The following is a 23703-nucleotide window of genomic DNA, read 5'->3' as shown; positions in this document are numbered from 1 at the left end:
TTTTATATATAAATGTTTATATGTGCAAATGTCAATTCATTCAATGTATGTATTATTTATTTATCACCTGTATTACATGAAAGAACTGTCGAATAATATATGAAATCAACTCTGCACATGCAATACTGTTGGTAGGCCTACATTGTTATAATATTGTCATCCAACAGAGGATGCTGATGGGCATTATGAAGGCAGACGAATACAGAGTAGGCGGTACAATAACAGAAAGGGAAGGCTTGTTGATAACTTTGAAACTCCATTAACGGCCCCTTTAAGAAAGAAAGTCTGCTGACATTTACGGAATTCCCTGGTCTGGTTTGCGAGAGCTATGGAATTAAGAGAGAGAGTGACTGGTTTCAAACGGTACTGATGGAGATCGCCTATACTATTATCTCTCGGGGGGAACTGGCATTCCTGCAAAACTAATCAAGGCTGCAGCGGGATGTAAAATCGTTTCTTTGGTTTACAAAAGAGTGGATTGCGATGGCGGGGCTTATGCTCAATGAACAGCTTGTGGCTTAGCGGATCTGAGCAGGTGGACGCTACCGGATACATTCAAAGGCAATTCTCAGTGTTAATGAAACTTTGCTACGATTTACGGGCTGGGTAAGAAGAAACTTTTTTTTTTTTTATTATAAAAAATATCATGTAAAGTAGCCTAGCTCAAGTCTTTGCGTGTGGTGTTTATGTAAACGTCTGGCTTTTAGTTGGGTAATTAATGTATTTAATAGAGCGTAAGGGCTACTGTGCGTAGCCTGTCATTTACGAAGAATACAATTTTAATTGAGGAATAGGAACTACAAGTAAATGAAAGTATTACAAATGAACGTTGCATCGCCATAGTTTCAATAATGAAGCGAAGACGAACATAACGGACTTGTTACGTTGTCACAACGGGCCAACACCTACTGTTGCTCACGCGCATTGTTACAAATCGTCGCGGGTACAGTGAAGCCATACAACGCTGGTCCTTCGTACTCCGACAAACATTATCACAATTAGGCTCATCTTATCAGCTGTTTTATTTTCGTTTGCTGCGAAGCTATGACAGCTCGCAGTGCGTTAGCCTTTGATCATAACTCAGTTCCATTACGTTACACAAGTGGACGAAGGCGTATTCTGTAAGGGGAAGGTTTGTTAAGAACCCCGACGCTCTGTCTGAACATCAACATGCCTCGCTTGCTGTACGGCTTTGGAAGGACCTTATATTTCATATCAGAGAAAAAATATTTAAAGAAACTATGTTAAATTGATACACACCTTTTTATAGGGTTGGGGTTAGTGTTCCCACATGGCCATATCTCAATGTTACAGTGTGTGCTTACAGAAGACATGGACCACCTGTGCTAATTAGCTCTCTAGCATGCCTTGAACACCTGTCTGTAACAGAAGGCCGCCAGAAACATGTTGTCACTGAAAAATACTGTTATCAATAAAGCCTTGTACACAATGAAGGCCTTATTGCCTATATCAGTTTTGTTTTTCAAATCCGTTTCGTAACACTGACTGTCCATAGATAAGTGACCTAATTGGATTTGTGTGTGTTCAGACAGCACTTATTTGCTGACATAGCTACGCTAGTTGGTGTTGGTGCTCAGGCTTCCTATCACTCAGAAGTTATGTAGTGAGCTAAGGTGAAAACAATGCCTGGCCATGGATGTTTCCCAGTAAGAACACGTTTAAAACCTCAAAGGATAAGATCATCCAACTTTAAAAACAAGTAAATTTTGGCTAGTCAAGGCAGTCAACTTAGTTAGAAAGCTATACAGCTACCCAATGTTAGCTTGTTATCACATATATTAATTTGTTTGGAAACCATTAACAAGCTAATTGGCTACCACATGTTATTGTCACTGGGATAGAGTAGGTAGTAAGCAACAAGAAATGCCAAATAAGTCTAAAAACCACAAGGGTAAAAAAATCAGATTTGACCATTCAGACAAAAGTCCCATGGCCAGGAAATAAGCACAAATAGCTTTCTGGTGTCCTCAGATGAACTATAGCAATATTATTTTATCTTTTCTAAATAATAAGAATTGTTGAAATCGGGTTGTTTTTGTCCCTATTCCCCTTAATTTATAATAAAAATGACCAAACACTCAACTCCTTTACTAAAACGTTTAAACATTTAGCCTAACGTTGACATTCATTCAGAATTCAGTCTCTGAATGAACAATCACATGTAGACTACAGGTTCAGTGGGTCTGCAACCAGGAATAACATTGATAGGGGGTTTGTTGTATTTCATGTGAAACAAAACCTGTGAGGTGACTGTGCATAAAATAAATGTGATGCCTACAGGTAGGTGTTAAGTACTTGCCAATGGGGGTTTCAGGAGGGGGTTCCGGGTGGGAGTTTTTAGTTTGTATTATTCTCAGAAATATCTGTCCTTGTATCTCACCCTAAACCTAACAATGTCTGATTAATGTCTTTGTTTAATTCAACAATGTCCTATTTTCTATGCAAGTGTGGGGCCTTCCATCACTACTAAATGATGCCATTGACTATCCAGTTCCTAGAATGCTTTTCTCTTCTCAGAAAGTGCTCAATCAAACACACTAGGCAATGAGGGGAGCGGAGTCAAGTCTCTGTGGCCCCTTCTCTTTTATTCAGTAGATTCACATCAGAGGTGGTAATCTCATTGAAGTGAGACACGACAACGCTCATGGCTGCCATTGCAATGGCTCTCATAGGAGTATAGACTGATGTGCAGTCACGAGTACTGTGTGTCAATTCACCTGAATATTTAAGGTGTGGGTGAGTGTCTTGAGTCTGTGTCGTCTAACTTTGTATATGTTTGACTGTGAGTATGATTACGCAGTACTTAAGATCTCTCTAGGTATATCCCATTGAAGAAAAACTCCTCTTCTCTGAACAACATTACAGCTTAACCCTATGGTACCCTCTCACCTCACCTTGCTCCTGCAACTGTCTAGATGCTTCACTAAGCTAAGCTGATGGTGGTGAGCTCTGGGCTATGGGGTCATTATCTGACGAGAGAATGTTACCTAAGGACTGATCTAATGTCAGAGGTTAATCAACCTAAATGGTCATGGTTAGGATTAGAGCAAGGGTAATCTGATTCTAGATCTGTGGTTAGGGGTAACTTCTACCTTGAGCATCATTAGCAGGGACTTAGTGACACACTGACCATAGAGGTGAGCAGAGGACTTCTAGAGATGCACATGAGGACACAACACGCTTAGATGATGCCCACCTTGAGAGCCGGATCAGAATCCCCTGGCCAGAAAATGGCCTGAACTGTCCTATATAAAGCCCTGTGCCTCAATGTGTGTCATCCCTGTTGATCTGCTCTAATGCCCACCATTTTACATTAGAGTGAAGGATCCCTTGGACAGGATCCCTTGAGCGAGTGAGCTATCGTGTCACTGACCAAGTTTGCACTAGCCCCTTTCCACCCCCCTAAATACAGCCCCAGAGGTGTGTGTGTGGGGCCGGCTCCAGGCATAAGCGCTCTCTACGTTATTTACCATTCATGTCTATTGGGCACAACATAATCCGAACCAAAACAAACTGCAAATGCATCCAAGTTTGTAGAGTCACACGCTTGATGTAATCATTGCGTGCTAGGAGTATGGGACAAAATACTAAACTTTTGACAAAATGTAATCCACTAAGTGAAGTTGTCCAAATATGTATGATACCTTCAAATGGGGGGATTAGATGCAGAGTGAGAAAGTTGGAGGCATAAAAATGCTAACTTCTCCTGTTATTGGTAATGTTGAGATATCATGTTTTGATATTATGACCCCTTCAAATGGGGGGGACTAGATGCATAAAGTGCTTTTATTTCTAAATGGTAGAACAGATATGTATGAAAATACCCTAAAATGACATTCTTTGCTGTTGCCTCATATAAAACATTTGATCTCAAGTTCAAAATACTGGAGTAGGCTATAGAGCCAAATTAAACGTTTTAGCTTCACTGCCCAAATAAATACGCAGGGGAGTGTAGATCTAGGTCAAAAGGATTCACATTAATCAAGTCGTTAAGTCATATATTTTTGGTGACAGTGTTTGAAGTGAGAGGGTGATCGCCTCTTGTCTCCATCTCGCTCCACGCCTCGTTGTGATAATTTCCTAAGCAGTAAGAGATATGGCCCTGGCTGATGACTCAAACACTGATGAGCCTTCGATGGATCTACCGCTAAATCTATATGGTTGTGTTCCAAATGGCACCCTATTCCCTTCATAGCTCACTACTTTTGAGCAGGGCCTATAGAGCTCTGGTCAAAAGTGCACTATATAGGGAATAGGGCACCATTTGGGACGTAGTCTCTGTCAGTAGGCTGTCTGAGTCAGAGACGACAAACACAATGATGAAAGGTGATAGTCTTTAACTGGATACTGTGGCAGAGATGATATCTTAAATGGAGTGATCTGTTACATTATTATTATACTGTGGCTCCTGGCAGGCCTATATTTTAGTGCGTCTGTATGGTGTCTATTTATGTATCTTATTTTTTTTTTTAAAGGCTTGTATTGGCCACACTCAACAATTGTCTTAACTTGTGCATCTGTGTTCTGTAGTGTTTAGGTACTTATTTATAAAAAACAACTTCTGATGCAAAGAAATTTGTCCCACCCTTTAATTTTCACTGCTTTTCAAAGGCTATCCTTTGACCCTTCTGTTTTGTCTTTCCAGAATTGCTGTACACCATGCTAAGGTAAAGCCACCGACGAGAGGGGTGTTGAACATGCTAAAGCGGCTGGACAAAATCAGGTTCAGAGGTCAGAAGCGAGACGACTTCCTGGATCTAGCAGAGTCCCCCAACGGATCCGACAATGAATGTAGCGATGACATCCTGCTGAGGACGAAGCCTTCACTCAAGACACAAGACACGGAAGAACTAGGAGACCCTGTAAGTATTCATTCAGCTGTGTTCTTTGACTCAAATGAGACCATGAGCAGAGACAGAAGTTTTTCTTTTCAACGGGACCCGACCAGGAAAAACTCTGGGCCATAGTTATAGGCTGTATCAGGTGGTCTGGAAACTCTACGTCAGTGTTTCCCAACGGGTCATGAAATATTGTGTGGATGAAGGGCAGGTGGGTAGCGGTCGGGTTGAATAAACAAAACATTTTTAAAAAATCATGTATTTTTCTTGTGCAATTTAGATCTATAGGCTACATTAGAGTTTTTTCCTACATCATTTTTACGTTATGGAATTAGTGTGTAGGCCCTAAATCTTAGGCTTAACTTTACGCGTGACATAGCCTACACACCAATTGCCAAGCTCTTGGGAATGGGCAGAAAAAGTTAACTTCGATACACTGAGGCAAAAAGGACAAAGTCTGCGTTAAAAAAAAAAAAAAAAAAAAAAATCAATAAGAGAAAAGCTGCAAAATGGAGAGTTAAAAATAAAGAGAAGTGAGGGCCAGAAATGTAATGTTTGGTAATGATTTGATGAAGTGGTAATAGAGGATGATAGCAGTGCCTATGTTGTGTGATGATTTGTGAGGCGCTTTACAAAAGGACTTCAAATAGGCCTATGGCACATCAAGGGAATGGTAGCCTACTGTTCAGATGGGTTAAATGTAAACTGAAATCTGGTCACAGACTACACAGTGCATTCGGAAAGTATTCAGACCCCTTGACTTCTTCCACATTTTGTTACAGCCTTATTCTAAAATTGATTAAATAGTTTTTTTCCCCTCAAATCTACACAATTCCCCATAATGACAAAGCAAAAACAGGTTTGTAGAAATGTTTTCCAATTAAAAAAAATTATGAAATATGACATTTACGTACAGTGGTTCGTCCTTTTAAAAGTTGCAGCGTATTGCAGCACAGCTTGCGTGGTGCCGCTGAATTCTAAGGCACGTTATTTAAGTGCCTGGTACCATTAATGCTAGTCCCCATGCTTGTCTCAGAGCAACGCGAAACGGTGCTAAAATAGTTGTAGGCTATTGCTTCAAATCCTATTGCTTCTAACTTCAATATTCTCTTTAAAGAAGACCTACACCACTTTAAACAGCACGTTACTCAACACTAGTGAGACTCATGTTGCTTACAGTATATCGAAAAATATGACGTGACTCTCCGCCAATAATTACATATAGAGGATTGGAGGATTCTAAATTAAAACCAAAAGCCGCCTCATGGGTCTCCCGGTGGCGGCCGGCACGAGTATCTGTAGCAACTTATTTTGCAATGCGATGCGGTGACTTAGGCCGCTGTGTCACTGGGGAGGCCCCATCCATAAGGTATCACAGAGAGGTGTTGGTAAAGGTATATTGTCCTGCTAATAGCCCATATGGGCTGTTATAATACTGTACATGGTAGAGGTCGACCGATTATGATTTTTCAACACCTATATTGGAGGACCAAGAAAAAACGATACCGATTATTTGGCAGATTTAAAAAAAATGAAAAACAATGTATAATATTAATATATTTTTTGAATTATTATTATTATTTTTAAATATTTTTTATTTAATAATTACAATTACAACAATACTGAATTAACACTTATTTTAACTTAATATAATACATCAATAAAATCAATTTAGCCTCAAATAAATAATGAAACATGTTCAATTTGGTTTAAATATTGCAAAAACAAAGTGTTAGAGAAGAAAGTAAAAGTGCAATATGTGCCATGTAAGAAAGCTAAAGTTTAAGTTCCTTGCTCAGAACATGAGAACATATGAAAGCTGGTGGTTCCTTTTAACATGAGTCTTCAATATTCCCAGGTAAGAAGTTTTAGGTTGTAGTTATTATAGGAATTATAGGACTATTTCTCTCTATACAATTTGTATTTCATATACCTTTTGACTATTGGATGTTTGTATAGGCACTTTAGTATTGCCAGTGTAACAGTATAGCTTCCATCCCTCTCCTCGCCGCTACCTAGGCTCGAACCAGGAACACATCGACAACAGCCACCCTCGAAGCAGCGTTATCCATGCAGAGCAAGGGGAACAACTACTCCAAGTCTCAGAGCGAGTGACGTTTGAAACGCTATTAGCGCGCACCCCGCTAACTAGCTAGCCATTTCACATCCCCGCTAACTAGCTAGCCATTTCACATCGGTTACACCAGCCTAATCTCGGGAGTTGATAGGCTTGAAGTCATAAACAGCGCAATGCTTGAAGCATTGCGAAGAGCTGCTGGCTAAACGCGCGAAAGTGCTGTTTGAATGAATGCTTACGAGCCTGCTGGTGCCTACCATCGCTCAGTCAGACTGCTCTATCAAATCATAGAGTTAATTATAACATAATAACACACAGAAATACGAGCCTTAGGTCATTTGTATGGTCGAATCCGGAAACTATCATCTCAAAATAAAACGTTTATTCTTTCAGTGAAATACGGAACCGTTCCGTATTTTATCTAACGGGTGGCATCCATAAGTCTAAATATTCCTGTTACATTGCACAACCTTCAAAGTTATGTCATATTTACGTAAAATTCTGGCAAATTCGTTCGCAATGAGCCAGGCGGCCCAAACTGTTGCATATACTCGGACTCTGCGTGCAATGAACACAAGAGAAGTGACAAAATTTCACCTGGTTAATATTGCCTGCTAACCTGGATTTCTTTTAGCTAAATATGCAGGTTTAAAAATATATACTTCTGTGTATTGATTTTAAGAAAGGCATTGATGTTTATGGTTAGGTACACGTTGGAGCAACGACAATCCTTTTTCGCGAATGTGCACTGCATCGATTATATGCAACGCAGGACACGCTAGATAAACTAGTAATATCATCAACTAGTGATTATGATTGATTGATTGTTTTTTATAAGATAAGTTTAATGCTCGCTAGCAACTTACCTTGGCTTCTTACTGCATTCGCGTAACAGGCGGGCTCCTCGTGAGGCAGGTGGTTAGAGCGTTGGACTAGTTAACCGTAAGGTTGCAAGATTGAATCCCTGAGCTGACAAGGTAAAAATCTGTCATTCTGCCCCTGAACAAGGCAGTTAACCCACTGTTCCTAGGCCATCATTGAAAATAAGAATGTGTTCTTAACTGACTTGCCTAGTTAAATTAAGGTGTAAAAAAATCCAAAATTACCAATTTCCGATTGTTATGAAAACATGAAATCGTCCCTAATTAATCGGCCATTCCGATTAATCGGTCGACCTCTAGTACATGGTGTCCAGGTCAGGATAACCAAAGCATTTCTTTATTAAAGACTATCAGAAAGAATGTTGGTACTTATTTATTTTGATTCAAAGCCATGAATGAGTGAGTCACTCAGCTTTATGTAGGTGCCGCTACATGACTGTGCCATCAACTTGATAATATCTAATGATATTTTGGAGGTTATTTAAAAAAAATAAAACAAAAGTGACCGATTGTAAAGTGAATAAAGACCAAAATAATATTTGTATAGGCCAAAACATTTCTTTGTTTTTAGAGGGAGAGAAACACTGGGCCAATTGTGCACTGCGCTATTGGACTCCGAAGTTGGATGTGATAAATAATACTTTTTGTTGTATTATTTGTTTTGTCTTTTCTGGTGGATTAAACTGAAATTGCAACCAATCACGACCGGTTGTGATACAGCCAACCTAAGAAATACATTTGACGATAGAATTCTCCCCCTACCTGCCTAGGCAAGTCTATTGTCCAGCTACTTGCTAATAGCCATAATGGCGCTGTACAACGTGACCATGTGTGTTAGAAATAGTATTTTCCAGTAAGCAACAATTTGTTTACCTTTATTTGTCAACTTTGTTCCAATATTTCTGTAATTCAGTAATATGTATTCCCGTAGTAATTAGTTATAGATCCGTAACTAAATTAACATCGGCATTTTGAAAGAGTATTTTTATTTTATTAACGAATGCATAAAAATGACATTGTTAGTTACGTTGTCTTAGTTTGAACGTGCAGACTGACACGAAGAACAGCGGGAACGTTTTCCTAGTCGGCGCCATTATTAGTGCAATGCCCCTTAAAGTGTTGCTCTGTGCTACCCAGTGTGGTGGGGGTCCACATCCCTTTCCCTTCCCCATGGGCTAGGTCTGTCGGTGCCATTGGCTCTACGGCCCATCCCGTGCCCCCTGCCCTCGTGCCTGTATACTATCGCGCTTTCAGTGGATACAGCTGGAGAACTGCAAGGCAATCCCATTGTGCGCCACTCGGGAGCCATGACCAATATATATTGCCCTGCTAATAGGGTTAATAATATCTGTGAGAATATCCAAGGGGCTTTTATATAATTCTAAATTAATAATAGTCATTTTGTTTTTATTTGAAAACTTTTTATTATTATTTTTTTAAGTAAAATGACTGAGGAAAAAGGACATTCTTGAACATGGAGTGAGACATTGTTACTAATTGTAAATAAAGCCAGTTTTGTTATTTATAATTATTTATTTCAACAGTCATCTCATGGGCCTCCCAGTAGAGGCCGGCATGGGTATTGAACCAGCATCTGTAACAACACAGCTGGCACTGCTATGCAGCGTCTTAGACAAGTTGCGCCACTCAGTCGCTGTACAACGTGACCGGTCGGAAGTGGGCATCACTAGTAAGAGTAAGATAATAAAAACCTTAGTGTAACAGCAGTTTTAGTAAGTAATACTGAAGGTGTGCACAATTTATCAGTTTCTATTTAGGTTTGTCGCACATTCATTGTCAGTTAGAGACACAGTAGACCCCAAAAAGATAATCGGTGCTCTTACTCACCGTTGCGCTGGTCTGGAGCAATGAAGTGGTGACACAGGGTACTGTACTAAACCACAAATTGCCTCTAAGTACCGCAGCATAATTGCTAAACTTTTAGTGGAGCAACCACTAAATATTCAAACCCTTTAATCAGTGCTTTGTTGAAGTGTCTTTGGCAGAGATTACAGCCTCGAGTCTTCTTGGCTATGACGCTACAAGCTTGGCACACCTGTATTTGGGGAGTTTCTTTCATCCCTCTCTGCAGATTCTCTGTCTCTGTCAGATTGGATGTGGAGCATCGCTGCACAGCTATTTTCAGGTCTCTCCAGAGATGTTGATCGGGTTCAAGTCTGGGCTCTGGCTGGGCCACTCAAGGACTTTGAGACTTGTCCCGAAGCCACTCCTGTCTTGGCTTGGTGCATAGGGTCGTTGTCCGGTTGGAAGGTGAACCTTAACCCCAGTCTGAGGTCCTAACCTGCTCCAGAGCACTTTTCATCAAGGATCTCTCTGTACTTTGTTCCGTTCAGCTTTCCCTCGATCCTGATTAGTCTCCCAGTCCCTGCTGCTGAAAAACATACCCACATCATGACGCTGCCACCACCATGCTTCACTATAGGGATAGTGCTAGGTTTCCTCCAAACGTGACACTTGGCATTCAGGCCAAAGAGTTCAATCTCAGTTTCATCATGCCAGAGAATCTTGTTTCTCATGTGCCTTTTTTTACTAAGGTGTGGCTTCTGTCTGGCCACTCTACCAGAGATGGTTGTCCTTCTGGAAGGTTCTCCCCATCAACAGAGGAGCTCTGTCAAAGTGACCATCGGGTTCTTGGTCTCCTCCCTGACCAAGGGCCTTCTCCCCCGATTGCTAAGTTTGGCTGGGCGGCCAGATCTAGGAAACAGTCTTGGGGGTTACAAACTACTTCCATTTAAGAACGATGGAGGCCACTGTGTTCTTGGGGACTTTCAATGCTGCAGAAATGTTTTGGTACACTTCCCCACATCTGTGCCTCGACACAATCATGTCTCGGAGCTTCACGGACAATTCCTTCGACCTCATGGCTTGGTTTTTGCCCTGACGTTCACTGTCAACTGGGGTGTGTAAACAGGTGTGTGTGCCTTTCCAAATCATGTCCAATCAATTGAATTTACCACAGGTGGACTCCAATCAAGTTGTAGAAACATCTCAAGGATGATCAATGGGAACAAGATGCAATTGAGCTCAATTTATATTTATGTAAATAAGGTACACTACCATTCAAAAGTTTTAGAACACCAACTTATTGAAGAGTTTTCTTTGCTTTGACTATTTTCTTCATCGTAGAATAAAAGCGAAGACATCAAAACTATGAAATAACACGTATGGATTCATGTAGTAACCAAAAAGTGTTGAAGAATCTCAAATATATTTTGATTTGGTTAAATAGCCACCCTTTGCCTTGACAGCTTTGCACACTCTTGGCATTCTCTCAACCAGCTTCACCTGGAATGCTTTTCCAACACTCTTGAAGGAGTTCCCACATATTCTGAGCACTTGTTGGCTGCTTTTCCTTTACTCTGCAGTCCAACTCATCCCAAACCACCTCAAATTGGGTTGAGGTCGGGTGATTGTGGAGGCCAGGTCATCTGATGCAGCACTCATCTTCTTGGTCAAATAGCCCTTACACAGCCTGCAGGTGTGTTGGATCATTGTCCGGTTGAAAAACAAATCATAGTCCCAATAAGAACAAACCAGATGGGATGGAGTATCGCTGCAGAATGCTGTGATAGCCATGCTGGTGTGCCTTGAATTCTAAATAAATTCCAGACAGTGTCACCAGCAAAGATCCTCCACACCATAACAATACCTGCTCCATGCTTTACGGTGGGAAATATACATGTGGAGATCATACGCTCATCCACACAGCGTTTCACAAAGACACTGCGGTTGGAATCAAAAAATCTCCAATTTGGAAAAATTTCCACCAGTCTAATGTCCATTACTTGGCCCAAGCAAGTTTCGTCTTATTGGTGTCAGTTTAGTAGTGGTTTCTTTGCAGTAATTCGACCATGAAAGCCTGACTCACACAGTCTCTTCTGAACAGTGGATGTTGAGATGTGTCTGTTACTTGAACTCTGTAGCATTTATTTGAGCTGCAATTTCTGAGGCTGGCAACTCTAACTTATCCTCTGCAGCAAAGATAACTCTGGGTCTTCCTTTCCTCATGAGAGCCAGTTTCATCATAGCGCTTGATGGTTTTTGCGACTGCACTTGAAGAAACGTTCAAAAGTTCTTAATGTTCAATATTGACTGACCTTCATGTCTTAAAGTAATGACGGACTGTCGTTTCTCTTTGCTTATTTGAGCTATTCTTGCCATAATATGGACTTGGATCTTTTACCAAATAGGGTGATCTTCTTTATATCACCCTACCTTTTTACAACACAACTGATTGGCTTAAATGGATTAAGAAGGAACAATTCCACTAATTAACTTTTTAAGAAGGCACACCAGTTAATTGAAATTAATTCCAGGTGACTACCTCATGAAGCTGGCTGAGAGAATGCCAAGAGTGTGCAAAGCTGTCATCAAGGCAAAGGGTGTTTTTTTTGAATTTCAAATATAAAATACATTTTGATTGATTTAAACACTTTTTTGGTTACTACATGTTTCCATATTTTAAACACTTTTTTGGTTACTACATGTTTCCATATGTGATATTTCATAGTTTTGATGTCTTCCCTAATATTCTACAATGTAGAAAATAGTAAAAAGAAAGGTTTTAAAAAAAATTCTGACCGGTAGTGTGTTTCTATTTTTTTTATAGACTTTAAAAAAAAATTGTAAACCGGTTAATAAAAATACTCTAGGCAGAGTTTCAAAGAGAGCCATATCTGACTGGCCAATAAAAGGATTGAGATGGGCAAAAGAACACACACTGGACGGGAACTCTGCCTAGAAGGCCAGCATCCCGGGATCGCCTCTTCGCTGTTGACGTTGAGACTGGTGTTTTGCGGGTGCTATTTAATTAATCTGCCAGTTGAGGACTTGTGAGGCGTCTATTTCTCAAACTAGACACTCATGTCCTTGTTCTCTTGCTCAGTTGTTCACCGGGGCCTCCCACTCCCTTTTCTATTCTGGTTGTAGTCAGTTTGCTCTGTCCTGTGAAGGGAGTAGTACACAGCGTTGTACAAGATTTTCAGTTTCTTGATAACTTCTCGTATGGAATAGCCTTAATTTCTCAGAACAAGAATGACTGAGTTTTTTCAGAAGAAAGGCCTTTGTTTCTGTCCATTTTGAGCCTGTAATTGAACCCACAAATGCAGATGCTCCAGATACTCAACTAGTCTAAAGAAGGCCAGTTTTATTGCTTCTTTAAGCAGAACAACCGTTTTCAGCTGTGCAAACATAATTGCAAAAGGGTTTTCTAATGATCAATTAGCCTTTCTAAAATGATAAACTTGGATTAGCTAACACAACGTGTCATTGGAACACAGGAGTGACGGTTGCTGATAATGGGACTCTGTACGCCTATGTAGATATTCCATAAAAAATCTGCCATTTACAGCTACAGAAGTCATTTAAAACATTAACAATGTCTACACTGTATTTCTGATCAATTTGATGTTATTTTAATGGATAAGAAAATAGCTTTTCTTTCAAAAACAAGGGACATTTCTAAGTGACGCCAAAATTTTCTGTAGCCTACAGAACATTTTCAATTTTTTTCCACTGAAATGTTCCGCTTGTCCTCCGTTTGATGTTTCCCCGAAAAGCTCCTACTGGCAGATGTGTGTGTTCCCTCACATCTAGCCTACTTTGCAGACAGAAGTTTTGATCTTAGCTTAAGATCTCCATAATTTCCTGGGGAAAGCAAAGGGACCATTTTAATGTTGCTACAGACGTGTGTGTGTGTGTGACAGGTTCCAATGAAGTTGATTACTTATCCCTCAGGGAGACTTAACGGAGAACGTACTTCAGCGAGAGTGGGAGGGAAAGAGAAAAGGAAGCACAGGGCGATTTGATAGGCATTCTTCCTGTTTACTCTGCTCATTCCTCAGAGGGAGGGTTGGATAGAGGGAGAGAGAGATACAGAGTACACACACACTACCTCCTATAGGCTTTCAGGCACTAAGGTTACTCTGAATTTATCGTCCCCTGCTTGCCAATTTAATATATCATTACTGCCGATGATCTCAGTGTTTGGACTTGTCTTGAGGGGATATTTTAAACTGCACCGTCATCTTGACTTTTTCATGCTTCATGTACCGTCAGCAGTCAGTGTTTTCCCCCATATTAAAACAGTAGATTAGTCACTTGATTGTCTAATTTCCTCAGAGGTCAGTTTCCTGTGCTCATCTGCTGATTTTTGTAATATAAACTGAGCCCTTTGTAGAGTTAGGCCTTTAGTCTGAGTGTACACATTTCGTGTGTGTGTGTACGTCTCCCAGTGTTTTGCGCATGTGTGGATGTCACAGGCCGCCCGCCCTGTGTGTTTCTGTGCCAGGCATGTGGGCAGCTGCTCACTGAGAGCGTGTGAGAGGTCACTGACTAGAGGAGGCCTCGGGAAAACACTGTCAGCGTACACAGTCCTCTCTCACTTCATATAAAGTGCCTTCGGAAAGTATTCAGACCCCTTGACTTTTTCCAAATTTTGTTACGTTACCGCCTTATTCTAAAATGGATTAAATAAATAAAAATCCTCAGCAATCTACACACAATACCCCATAATGACAAAGCGGAAAAATGTTTTGCAAATGTAGAATAAAAAAAGATACCTTATTTACGTAAGTATTCAGACCCTTTGCTATGAGACTTGAAATTGAGCTCTGGTGCATTCAATTGATTGGACATGAAGTGGAAAGGCACACAACAGTCTATATTAGGTCCCACAGTTGACAGTGTATGTCTGAGCAAAAACCAAGCCATGAGGTTGAAGGAATTGTCCGTAGAGCTCCGTGACAGAATTGTGTCGGCACAGATCTGGGGAATGGTACCAAAAGATGTCTGCAGCATTGAATGTCCCCAAGATCACAGTGGCCTCCATTCTTAAATGGAAGAAGTTTGGAACCCCCAAGACTCTTCCTAGAACTGGCGGCCTGTCCAAACTGAGCAATCGGGGGAAGGGTATGGCCTGTAACACTTGCTGTAGGCTATTTACTAGTTAGTTATTAGTTATTTACTAGTTAACAAAAAATAAATTCACCCCACCCAGTATTGTAGTCAAAACTTACCAGAAAGCATGTAGTCCTTGGCTCAGACAGTGTAGTAGTCTGGGCTCAATAGCATCTCATTACTGTGCAAGATCTTGAGAATCAGCTGTACATGTGATTGAGTTGCAATTCCATTGAATTGGGGATAGTTTAACCAAAATATGCCACAAGACCTAGAATTACCTTGTGTATCCCACATAAAAGGTTCACTCTTATAAGCTAACTTAAAAAAAAATATGAATTTAAGCAAAATTCCCCATTATTCCCAGGCTTAACTTCCCATGGAAAATTTACGGAAATTTACCTGAACGTTTCCGACCCTTTGCAAACCTAGCAGCAATGCTCCCCATCCAACCTAACAGAGCTTGAGGGGATCTGCAGAGGAGAATGGGAGAAACTCCCCAAATACAGGTGTATCAAGCTTGTAGCGTCATATCCAAGAAGACTTGAGACCAAAATCGCTGCCAAAGGTGCTTCAACAAAGTACGCTGGTGGCTTTTAAATGTAATATTTCTGAAATGTTTTCTAATTTATATATTTTTTAAAATATATAAGTTTGTTTTGCTTTGTCATTATGGGGTATTGTATGTAGATTGACTGACTGCAAATCTTTTAAGTTACAGCCTTATTCTAAAAATGTGGAAAAAGTGAAGGGGTCTGAATATTTTCCGAAGGCTTTGTATTCACATACTTTACCCTCCGCTGTATTCTCCCTGTTCCTCCCCTTATTGCGTCTGTCAGAGCAGGTGAGTCAGATAGGCATTTGGATACATTTACAGGCTAGGAAGGTAAAACAAGGAGAGTAGGACTCTAGACTATTGAGTCTCCCATTCTCCTGTGCGTAACCTTTAACTTGCATGTCAAACTCGAGGCCCGGACCTCTAGCCCATTCAATCTGGTCCGCATGTGGCTTTTCTGGGGGAAAACTTATCTCAGTGGACATTGAAATGTCTAAAACCAAATCAAAACTGTGTAGACCTAATGGACCTACATTTGTGGTTGGTTTACTTTGTCCTGCTTGCTAACAGTCATCAAAACTAAATCTAGACAGTTGGTAAAGCATCGAAAGTTCCAAATGGACAAATAAAGACATTTTGCTAATTTTGAGGCCAAGGAAGTATAATACATGAAGTGCGGCCCTCCAGACCTTGGTGAAGACTGAGTGCGGCCCCTGGGGAAATGAGTTTGACACCCCTGCTCTTACTGGTTAACTGGCAGAGGCCCTGGTCACAAGTATTAATCCCCTGGCCACAGCACACAAGAAATGTCCTCCCTCTGTGATTAAGGTGGCACTGGGACCAGTGCCAGAGATACTGGGTTGCCACCCCAGCTTCCCAGTAGCCTAGAGTACTGCTGCTGCTTCAGGTGACTGTGGTGTTAGAGTTACATCACCTTATGCTTGACGGCTTCTGGCATCATAAATTGTTGTTTTTCTCTGTCTCTCCTCTTGTCTCTGTGGGTTAGATGATGACAGGACAAGGCTATTGATGGATGAGAAGTGGAGTAAACGTTTATTTTCAGCTCGATAAGATGTCTCAGCCTGTCTGTAGCTTAGGGGAGAAGAAGCCAAATCAAATAACATGACAGGAGGCAATTCCTCAGCTGAGATATTCAGGCCGTTCTAGAAGGACCTATCTAGCTCTCATTCAATATCTCATACAACACAGATTGTAGGTGCAAGTGATCATCCACATCAATCCACTGTCCCCATTCCTGATTTTTTAGGCTTTCTGCAAAGGTACAAGTCACAGATGCATTCTAATCAATATTTAGCTTAACTATGGAACTGTCCGGATTGGTTGTAATTGAGCAGGAATACTGTAACAGCTGATGACTCAATCTCGGATCAATCCATGAATCTATTCCATGCTTCTGTAATGTTATGGTTTTGACCATTTTAATCCCCTTCTAAGTGGAGCAAATCTCGGCAGGAGTGTTTTGCAAGTCATTTGCATGGCCTGTAACCGAACCAAGAGGAATAGAAGCAGTAGAAACACCGGTCTTTTCCGGCAGACGGAGGTAAGACTAGACTTGCTTTTTAAACTCCAGACCTTTGCTAAGGCGTTGTCTGTTTGCTTAACCTTCTAACATGGAAGGAATTATATCACCGCGATAGTAGTCTGTCTGGCAGACTGTATAGCAGTCCAGTCCAGCTACTCTCTGCTCTACATCAGGCCACACCTGAGGGCTACAGCTTGCTAATGGAGCCTTTATTGCTCCCTATATGAACAGGCTGTTTTGCACACATCCAACTGGGCACTAGAGCTGGACAAAAATAAAATATATATATAAAAAAAAATATTAAAAAAGGATGATGTCCTCTCACTGTTTTCTTATTTAAAACATCCATCCTTTTCCTCTCCCATCACAGCAGCCCAGGTGGGTGGATCTGTCATTGATCTTTGCTAGAATGCTCTAACAGGGATGATGTCTTTCTGTTAGGAGTGCTCTCTGATTATGTCCCACAGGGATCCGATTGTGAGTGGTCTGCCTCTGATGTTGGTGTCTGTTATTGGTCTGTCTTCAATTGGACCCCCAAATCTTTTTTTTGGTCCAATGAGTCATGATTCATGATACATGAGTGATTCATGAGTCATGATACAGCACCGATGAGTCATGATCAGGAAACGCTCTCCTGTTGGGCTGAAACACACAGCTAGATTTGAATAATCGTGGCTATTTATGGCTAATTGTTTTCCCCTTTAACCAAACATCAAATGTACCATTTATGTAGCGAGCTTGTGGTTTGTTTGAAGGTTTAATTTCCTGCCACAGATATAATTATTAGGGTTGGGCGGTATCCAGTTTTATCATACCGTTTCTGTACTGTATTACTGGAACTTTACATAAGGGGCGCTATTAAACAGAATAAGTGTGGATGGATGGATACAATCAAAAGTTTGGACACCTACTCATTCAAGGATTTTTCTTTATTTTTTACTATTTTCTACTTTGTAGAATAGTGAAAACATCAAAACTATGAAATAATACGTATGGAATCATGTAGTAACCAAAAAAGTGTTAAACAAATCAAAATATATTTTAGATTATTCAAAGTAGCCACACTTTGCCTTCATGACCGCTTTGCACACTCTTAGCATTCTCTCAACCAGCTTCATGAGGTAGTCACCTGGAATGCATTTCAGTTAACAGGTATTGCTAGTTAAAAGGGGTGGCAGGTAGCCTAGTGGTTAGAGCATTGGACAAGTAACTGAAAGGTTGCTGGATCGAATCCCCGAGCTGACAAGGTAAAAATCTGTTGTCCCTGAACAAGGCAGTTAACCCACTGTTCCCCGGTAGGCTGTCATTGTAAATAAGAATTTGTTCTTAACTGACTTGTCAAGTCCATATTATTGCGAGAAATGACAGTCCATTCATTTTAAGACGTGGAGTTCAGTCAATCTGGAAAATTTCAAGAACGCTTCTTTAAGTTCAGCCGCTAAAACCAAGCGCTGTGATGAAACTCCCATGAGGACCGCCACAGGAATGGAAGACCCAGAGTTACCAATGCTACAGAGGATAAGTTCATTAGAGTTAATTGCACCTCAGATTGCAGCCCAAACACTTAACAGACATCTCAACATCAACTGTTCAGAAGAGCCTGCGTGAATCAGGCCTTCATGGTCAAATTGCTGCAAAGAAACCACTATAAATGGACACCAATAAGAAGAGACTTGCTTGGGCCAAGAAACACGAGCAATGGACATTAGACTGGTGAGAATCTGTCCTTTGGTCTGATGAGTCCAAATTTGAGAATTTTTGTGATTTTATTTAGAATTATAGGCACACTTAACCAGCATGGCTACATGGCTACCACAGCATCCTGCTGCGATACGCCATCCCATCTGGTTTGTGCTTAGTCCCACTATAATTTGTTTTTCAACAGGACAATGACCCAACACACACATCCAGGCTGTGTAAGGGCTATTTGACCAAGAAGGAGAGTGAAGGAGTGCTGCATCAGATGACATGGCCTCCACAATCACCAGACCTCAAACCAATTTGAGGTGGTTTGGGATGAGTTGGACCGCAGAGTGAAGGAAAAGCAGCCAACAAGTGCTCAGCTTATGTGGGAACTCCTTCAAGACTGTTGGAAAAGCATTCCTCATGAAGCTGGTTGAGAGCATGCCAAGTGTGTACAAAACATTAAGAACACCTGGTCTTTCACACTCTTTTGTACAAAACAATATTTGTTTATATTTTATAAAAAAAATTACACAACAATTTAGGCAACAGGGAGGGGATTGAATGTATTTGGTGGTACCAAAAAGCTTGATCTTGACATCTAGCCATCTTAGCTAGCAAGTTAGCAAATAAAAGGATAGCTAGAGCACTGAGCTAGAGAAATTATTTGTCATCTTAGATTTCTTATAGTTATACTTAAGTTTATAAGCAGTGGCACTTATAAAAAAGGAGAGGGGGGTTTATGGGTACCCACAAAACCGGTATCGAAAGTCATACTGTCGATTATTTCAAAATAACCAGATAAACGGTATGTGGCCCAAGCCTAATAATTAGATCTATTTTCTGCCCAGGAACAATCATGAGACCAGCTCAGTGCCTGCTGTATGTGTGAGGTTGCTCCTGACTTTCTAGTCATTTTCTGAAAAACAACTTTCACAATCATAGAAGTAGAAGCATAGAACTGAGGGGAGTAGACCTGAACAGTGGTTTTGTAAATGAAGATGCCAGTAATATGCCTCGCCCAGTAATTCAAAGAGTTAGAGAGAGAACCTTTTGTTGGGCTATGCAGGGTCCTAGTTCTTTAAGATCCTGGGCTCTGCTGCAACGATCCCCAACAAACACACACACACTCCATGCTGTGTTGTCTTTGGTCTCAATGTTGTGGTGTCTCTCTTATCATGCTGTGTGTTTTTATTTGTCCTACATTTTGAATCCCAGCACCCGCAGGGGGCCTTTTGCCTTTTGGTTGGCCATCATTGTAAATAAGAATAAAGGTTGAATGAATAAATAAAATATATACGCACACACACTGCTCCTTCCTCAGTGCTAGTTCTGCACTGCTTCTTCTTTGCCCCTCAGGACCAGATCACATGACTTAGGTGTTTACTTCCAAATCCTCTTCCTGTTTCAGACCCACCCAGTATAGCCCCTCCCCTCTCCAGCTCCCTCTCCCTCTCCTCCTCACTCTCTCATCATCCCTCTCTATTGTCCCCCCACCGTCTCCTCTCGATCCTCCTTCTCGCCATCTCTCTCTGACATTTGAGCTACAGAGCGAAGGCTGTCTGTTTAGTCTTTAATTTGTCTCACTGTCTTTATTCTTCATCCCTTGTTAATCACTGGCTGCATCCCAAGTAGGGCATCTTTCCTTCATTCCTTTCTCTCTACTCATTCCTTGTTCTCTCTCTCATGCGCTGTGTCTCTTTCATGGACTTGACAGGCAGCATAATAGATTAAGACACGCTGCAGTCAGGACTGCTGCAGGGAGAAGAAGCTGCTGCAGTGTATGCTGTGCGTGTTTGTCCGTGTGTCTTTGTCTGTGGCGGGAGCCTCTTAAAGGGACACCCTGCCTGCGTTGGTCAGTTGGTGGCTGGTAAACCTGCAGTGGCTCAGAATAGCAACACAGCACGGCAGCTTCCACGCTCTCCTCCCTCATTTCATCCTCTGTCTGTCGCTTTCCCTTGACACTTCTTTTCATCTGCTCCTCCACTCTTCTCCTCTCTCCCTCTTGCTCACCTGGCATTAGTCTGGTAATCTATGGAGTAATGCGGTTACGTGGTCTAAAGATCTGAGTCAGAGAGAGTGGTTGAGTCATCAGTGTAGTGTTTAGACTAGAGGACAGACAGTCAGTCGGCAGGGATCTCCTTTGCAACGCGTTTCAAAACGGGAGGGAAACGCACTGCCTGTGAGTCATCATACTGGAGATATAGCTACTCCGCCATGGTGTGTTTGTGATGCGTGTCATTTTTTAAAATTCATGCATGTTTTAATGTGTTTTTATTTTTTTAGTTGATCTCATGCATGGTTTGTCGCGCGTGTATTGCTGTCATGCCTGTATTCATGTCCGTTTCGCCTCTTGGTGTTCTTGCTTTGACGGGTTCTGGGGCTCTCTCCATGGAGGCCGCCTTTCAGGACTTCCAGTCTGCGTGCGTTGATATTACGCCTGCATGAACGTGCGTATCTCCTCTGTGCAGGCGGGTTCGGGGGCTCTCACCATGGCTGCAGCATTTCAAGACTTCCAGAGGAGCGAGTCAGACCGGCTAAATGAGATGAAGGGTCATCTCGAGATTGCCTTACTGGAGAAACACTTCCTACGTAAGTAACCTTAACAACTCTAACACACATTTTTTTTTGCTTTTTATTCGTCCTCCATTGCTATAGTAGCCATCTGCTTGTGCACATTAATTGGTGAGTCAGTGTGAGAATGGGAGGGGCTGGAGGATTGGCGGTTAACGGGGAAAGAGGATGGTGGAGGGATGGGTGACGGAGAGGAATGGACGAGGGAGTTGGGATGCTCCGTAGCCTGACGGGGAGCACATTCAATTGTGCTGACTCATGTTTATTCTTTCACACACACCTCTCTGCTGGGTCAGCCACTCTAATGCCTCTGGCCAATGTGGCTGTCCTGCCCCATTAACCCCACTCAGGGATGGGTACACACCAAGCCTTCCCTACGGTGTAGTGGCCTGTGCTGTTTGTGTGGGTGTGCTACCCCACGTGTGTGTGTGTGTGTGTGTGTGTGTGTGTGTGCGCGCATGCGCACAGTTTTTCCACCCACAGGTCTGCCAGTGTACCTCTCCATCCCTGAGAGTGTGAGCTTGCATTGCTGAAGCTGTGTGACTAAAGCCTATTGCTAAGGCTATATGGCTAAAGATATAGGCTACGGATAAAGCGATAGGTTATTGCTAATTGCCAGGGCTAAAGCTATATGTCCAAAGCTATAGTGCTACATTGAAGCTAAAGCTACATGGTTAAGCTATGGCTTAATATACACTCCCCTGGTATTTATTTGGACAGTGAAGCTAAAACGTTTACTTTAGCTCTCTGCTGGAGACAGCAGTGGCGACAGTACAACATATCATCTTTTATTTGAGGCTATTTTCATACATATCTGTTTTATCATTTAGAAATGAAAGCCCTTTATATCTATCCCCACATTTGAAGGTGTCAAGTATTTGGATAATTCACTTAGTGTGTCGGGGCTGGGGGGGAGCAGCAGGTGTAAATAAAAACAGCACACAGAAATAAACTTCCAGAATTCATAACATACCAACTGCCTCTGTAGTGAAATGTTTATTTTTCTTTTGCAACACTCGCTCATCAGACATTGTAAGCAAGCTAATGACAATGCCTCCTAAAGACATGATTGACATCGGGAGGTTGATGTAAGTCTGCTAGTTAGCTAGCTATGCTGTCCCCAATTATTATAATTTTTTTAAACTTGATTTGAGTTTGTTCTGCTGCTGACGTGCCTCTTACCAGTGGCAATTTTGGCATGTAAATCTTTTTTGTTAATGCATGGCAGCAAAGCCATAACGGAACACTTACATTAATTGCACTATAACGGTGACAAACGGTGCCCACAAAGTGTTAGGGCCTACATTAAAGCACCGTGGAGTGAATCCTTACCACTGCTTCACCTGGTGGTCAGCGGAGCCTTGTCTGGCATCGTTTACTGCCTTTTTTTAAAAACATAGCTGATATTGCTGACTTGCTTAAACAAATGTGGTTTCTACTGACAATTGAGATGTACAAACTATGGCATGAGCGACGACAAGCAAATAAGAGGCAATCTGTAATTTCGATTTAAGACATTTAATGAGCAAGCTCGGACGGACATAGTGAATATAACTTTATTCAGCGCTTTTGAAATATACAGCGACAGGGGAAAGAGGTGACAGTATTCTCCCTGTACACCAAGTCAGAACCGTAGGATAAATAAGGGGGGCATTTAAGCAGACAATGAAAGCTCTTACAATATTCAATGATTACATTTCTCTAAAACAGGCTATAGGCTACATGTGCACCACCAATTCAGAATAGTAGGCTAAGGTATGAGGGGGAAGGAACCAAATTGTTAGGGTGACGCGCTTGAGTTCCCAATTGTCTTGAACTCACTGAAGTCTGAGATTTACGAGTTTCCAGTTCTTTTGAACTTGGCATAAGTCATGCTGGATTGGCAGCATGGCCAATGTATTCAACCTTTTTTGGCATGTGAATGTCTATAACTCTAAGCTTGGAAAAGAGACCATAAACCCAGACTTGGACCATACACCCACTCCACTGAATAGCAGGCAAGTGATCGCTTTACAAACCACTGATTCCTTCCAAACCACTCATGGTTGAGTTTGAGATTTCCAACTTGTTGTGTAATGTTTATGGCCAATGAGCACCAATATGTTATCTATAATTTCTCTTCATTATGACAAGGATAGAAAAGGATTTGCCAGTAGCTCTACTTGATTCATGATGACTGCTAACTAAGACTTAGAAAGTAAGATGTTGACATGATCAGTCCAATCAAAGCTATGGTAGATGTGATTTGATGCCATTTTATCTGTGGCCAATGACATTGAGCCTTCTTGGATGGGCACTTCTAATGTAAATCTATGGCCGCGTCCAAGGGGCTTGAATTTGAGCTCTCCCCATAGATTTGGCGGTGACTTGGTGTCCCCATGAGTAACAGAACACTGAGCCAATCACGGCGGAACACTGAGCCAATCACCCTATTCCCAGGCTGTCCCACCACCACAGAATGCACTTTTGGCTGAAACACCTGCATTTTGGAGCTGCCTTAAGAAAGCAAAAAAGAGACCATAATATTTGTATGCGGTTTTATTAACTATTAAGTTACTATAAAAAATAATTTTGTTTGCAAACTGAAACAACATGCAAAAAGAGGCAACAGT

At 41.5% G+C, this 23703-nt stretch overlaps 1 protein-coding gene across 4 annotated transcripts in view; it reads left to right on the top strand.

The window, feature by feature from the left end:
* The first annotated feature begins 263 nt into the window (after positions 1-263).
* The window catches only part of LOC129865275 (GRAM domain-containing protein 4-like), a 63918-nt gene continuing 40478 nt past the window's right edge, over positions 264-23703 (top strand). Inside the window, exons 1-3 of one of the 4 annotated variants that reach the window (XM_055937918.1) lie at positions 264-606; positions 4667-4883; positions 20989-21109. In XM_055937918.1, coding sequence (XP_055793893.1) covers positions 503-606; positions 4667-4883; positions 20989-21109 — 442 coding nt within the window. In that variant the 5' untranslated portion in view covers positions 264-502. Of the gene's footprint in view, positions 607-4666; positions 4884-19968; positions 20738-20988; positions 21110-23703 lie in introns of those variants that run through there. The other 3 variants (XM_055937919.1, XM_055937921.1, XM_055937920.1) reach the window with 3 other exon arrangements.

Source organism: Salvelinus fontinalis, chromosome 11 (assembly GCF_029448725.1).
Source record: "Salvelinus fontinalis isolate EN_2023a chromosome 11, ASM2944872v1, whole genome shotgun sequence".
In the NCBI taxonomy this organism is placed as follows: Eukaryota; Metazoa; Chordata; class Actinopteri; order Salmoniformes; family Salmonidae; genus Salvelinus; species Salvelinus fontinalis.
Note: the sequence above shows the minus strand (reverse complement) of the source record. Positions and strands in the feature narration are given on the sequence as shown.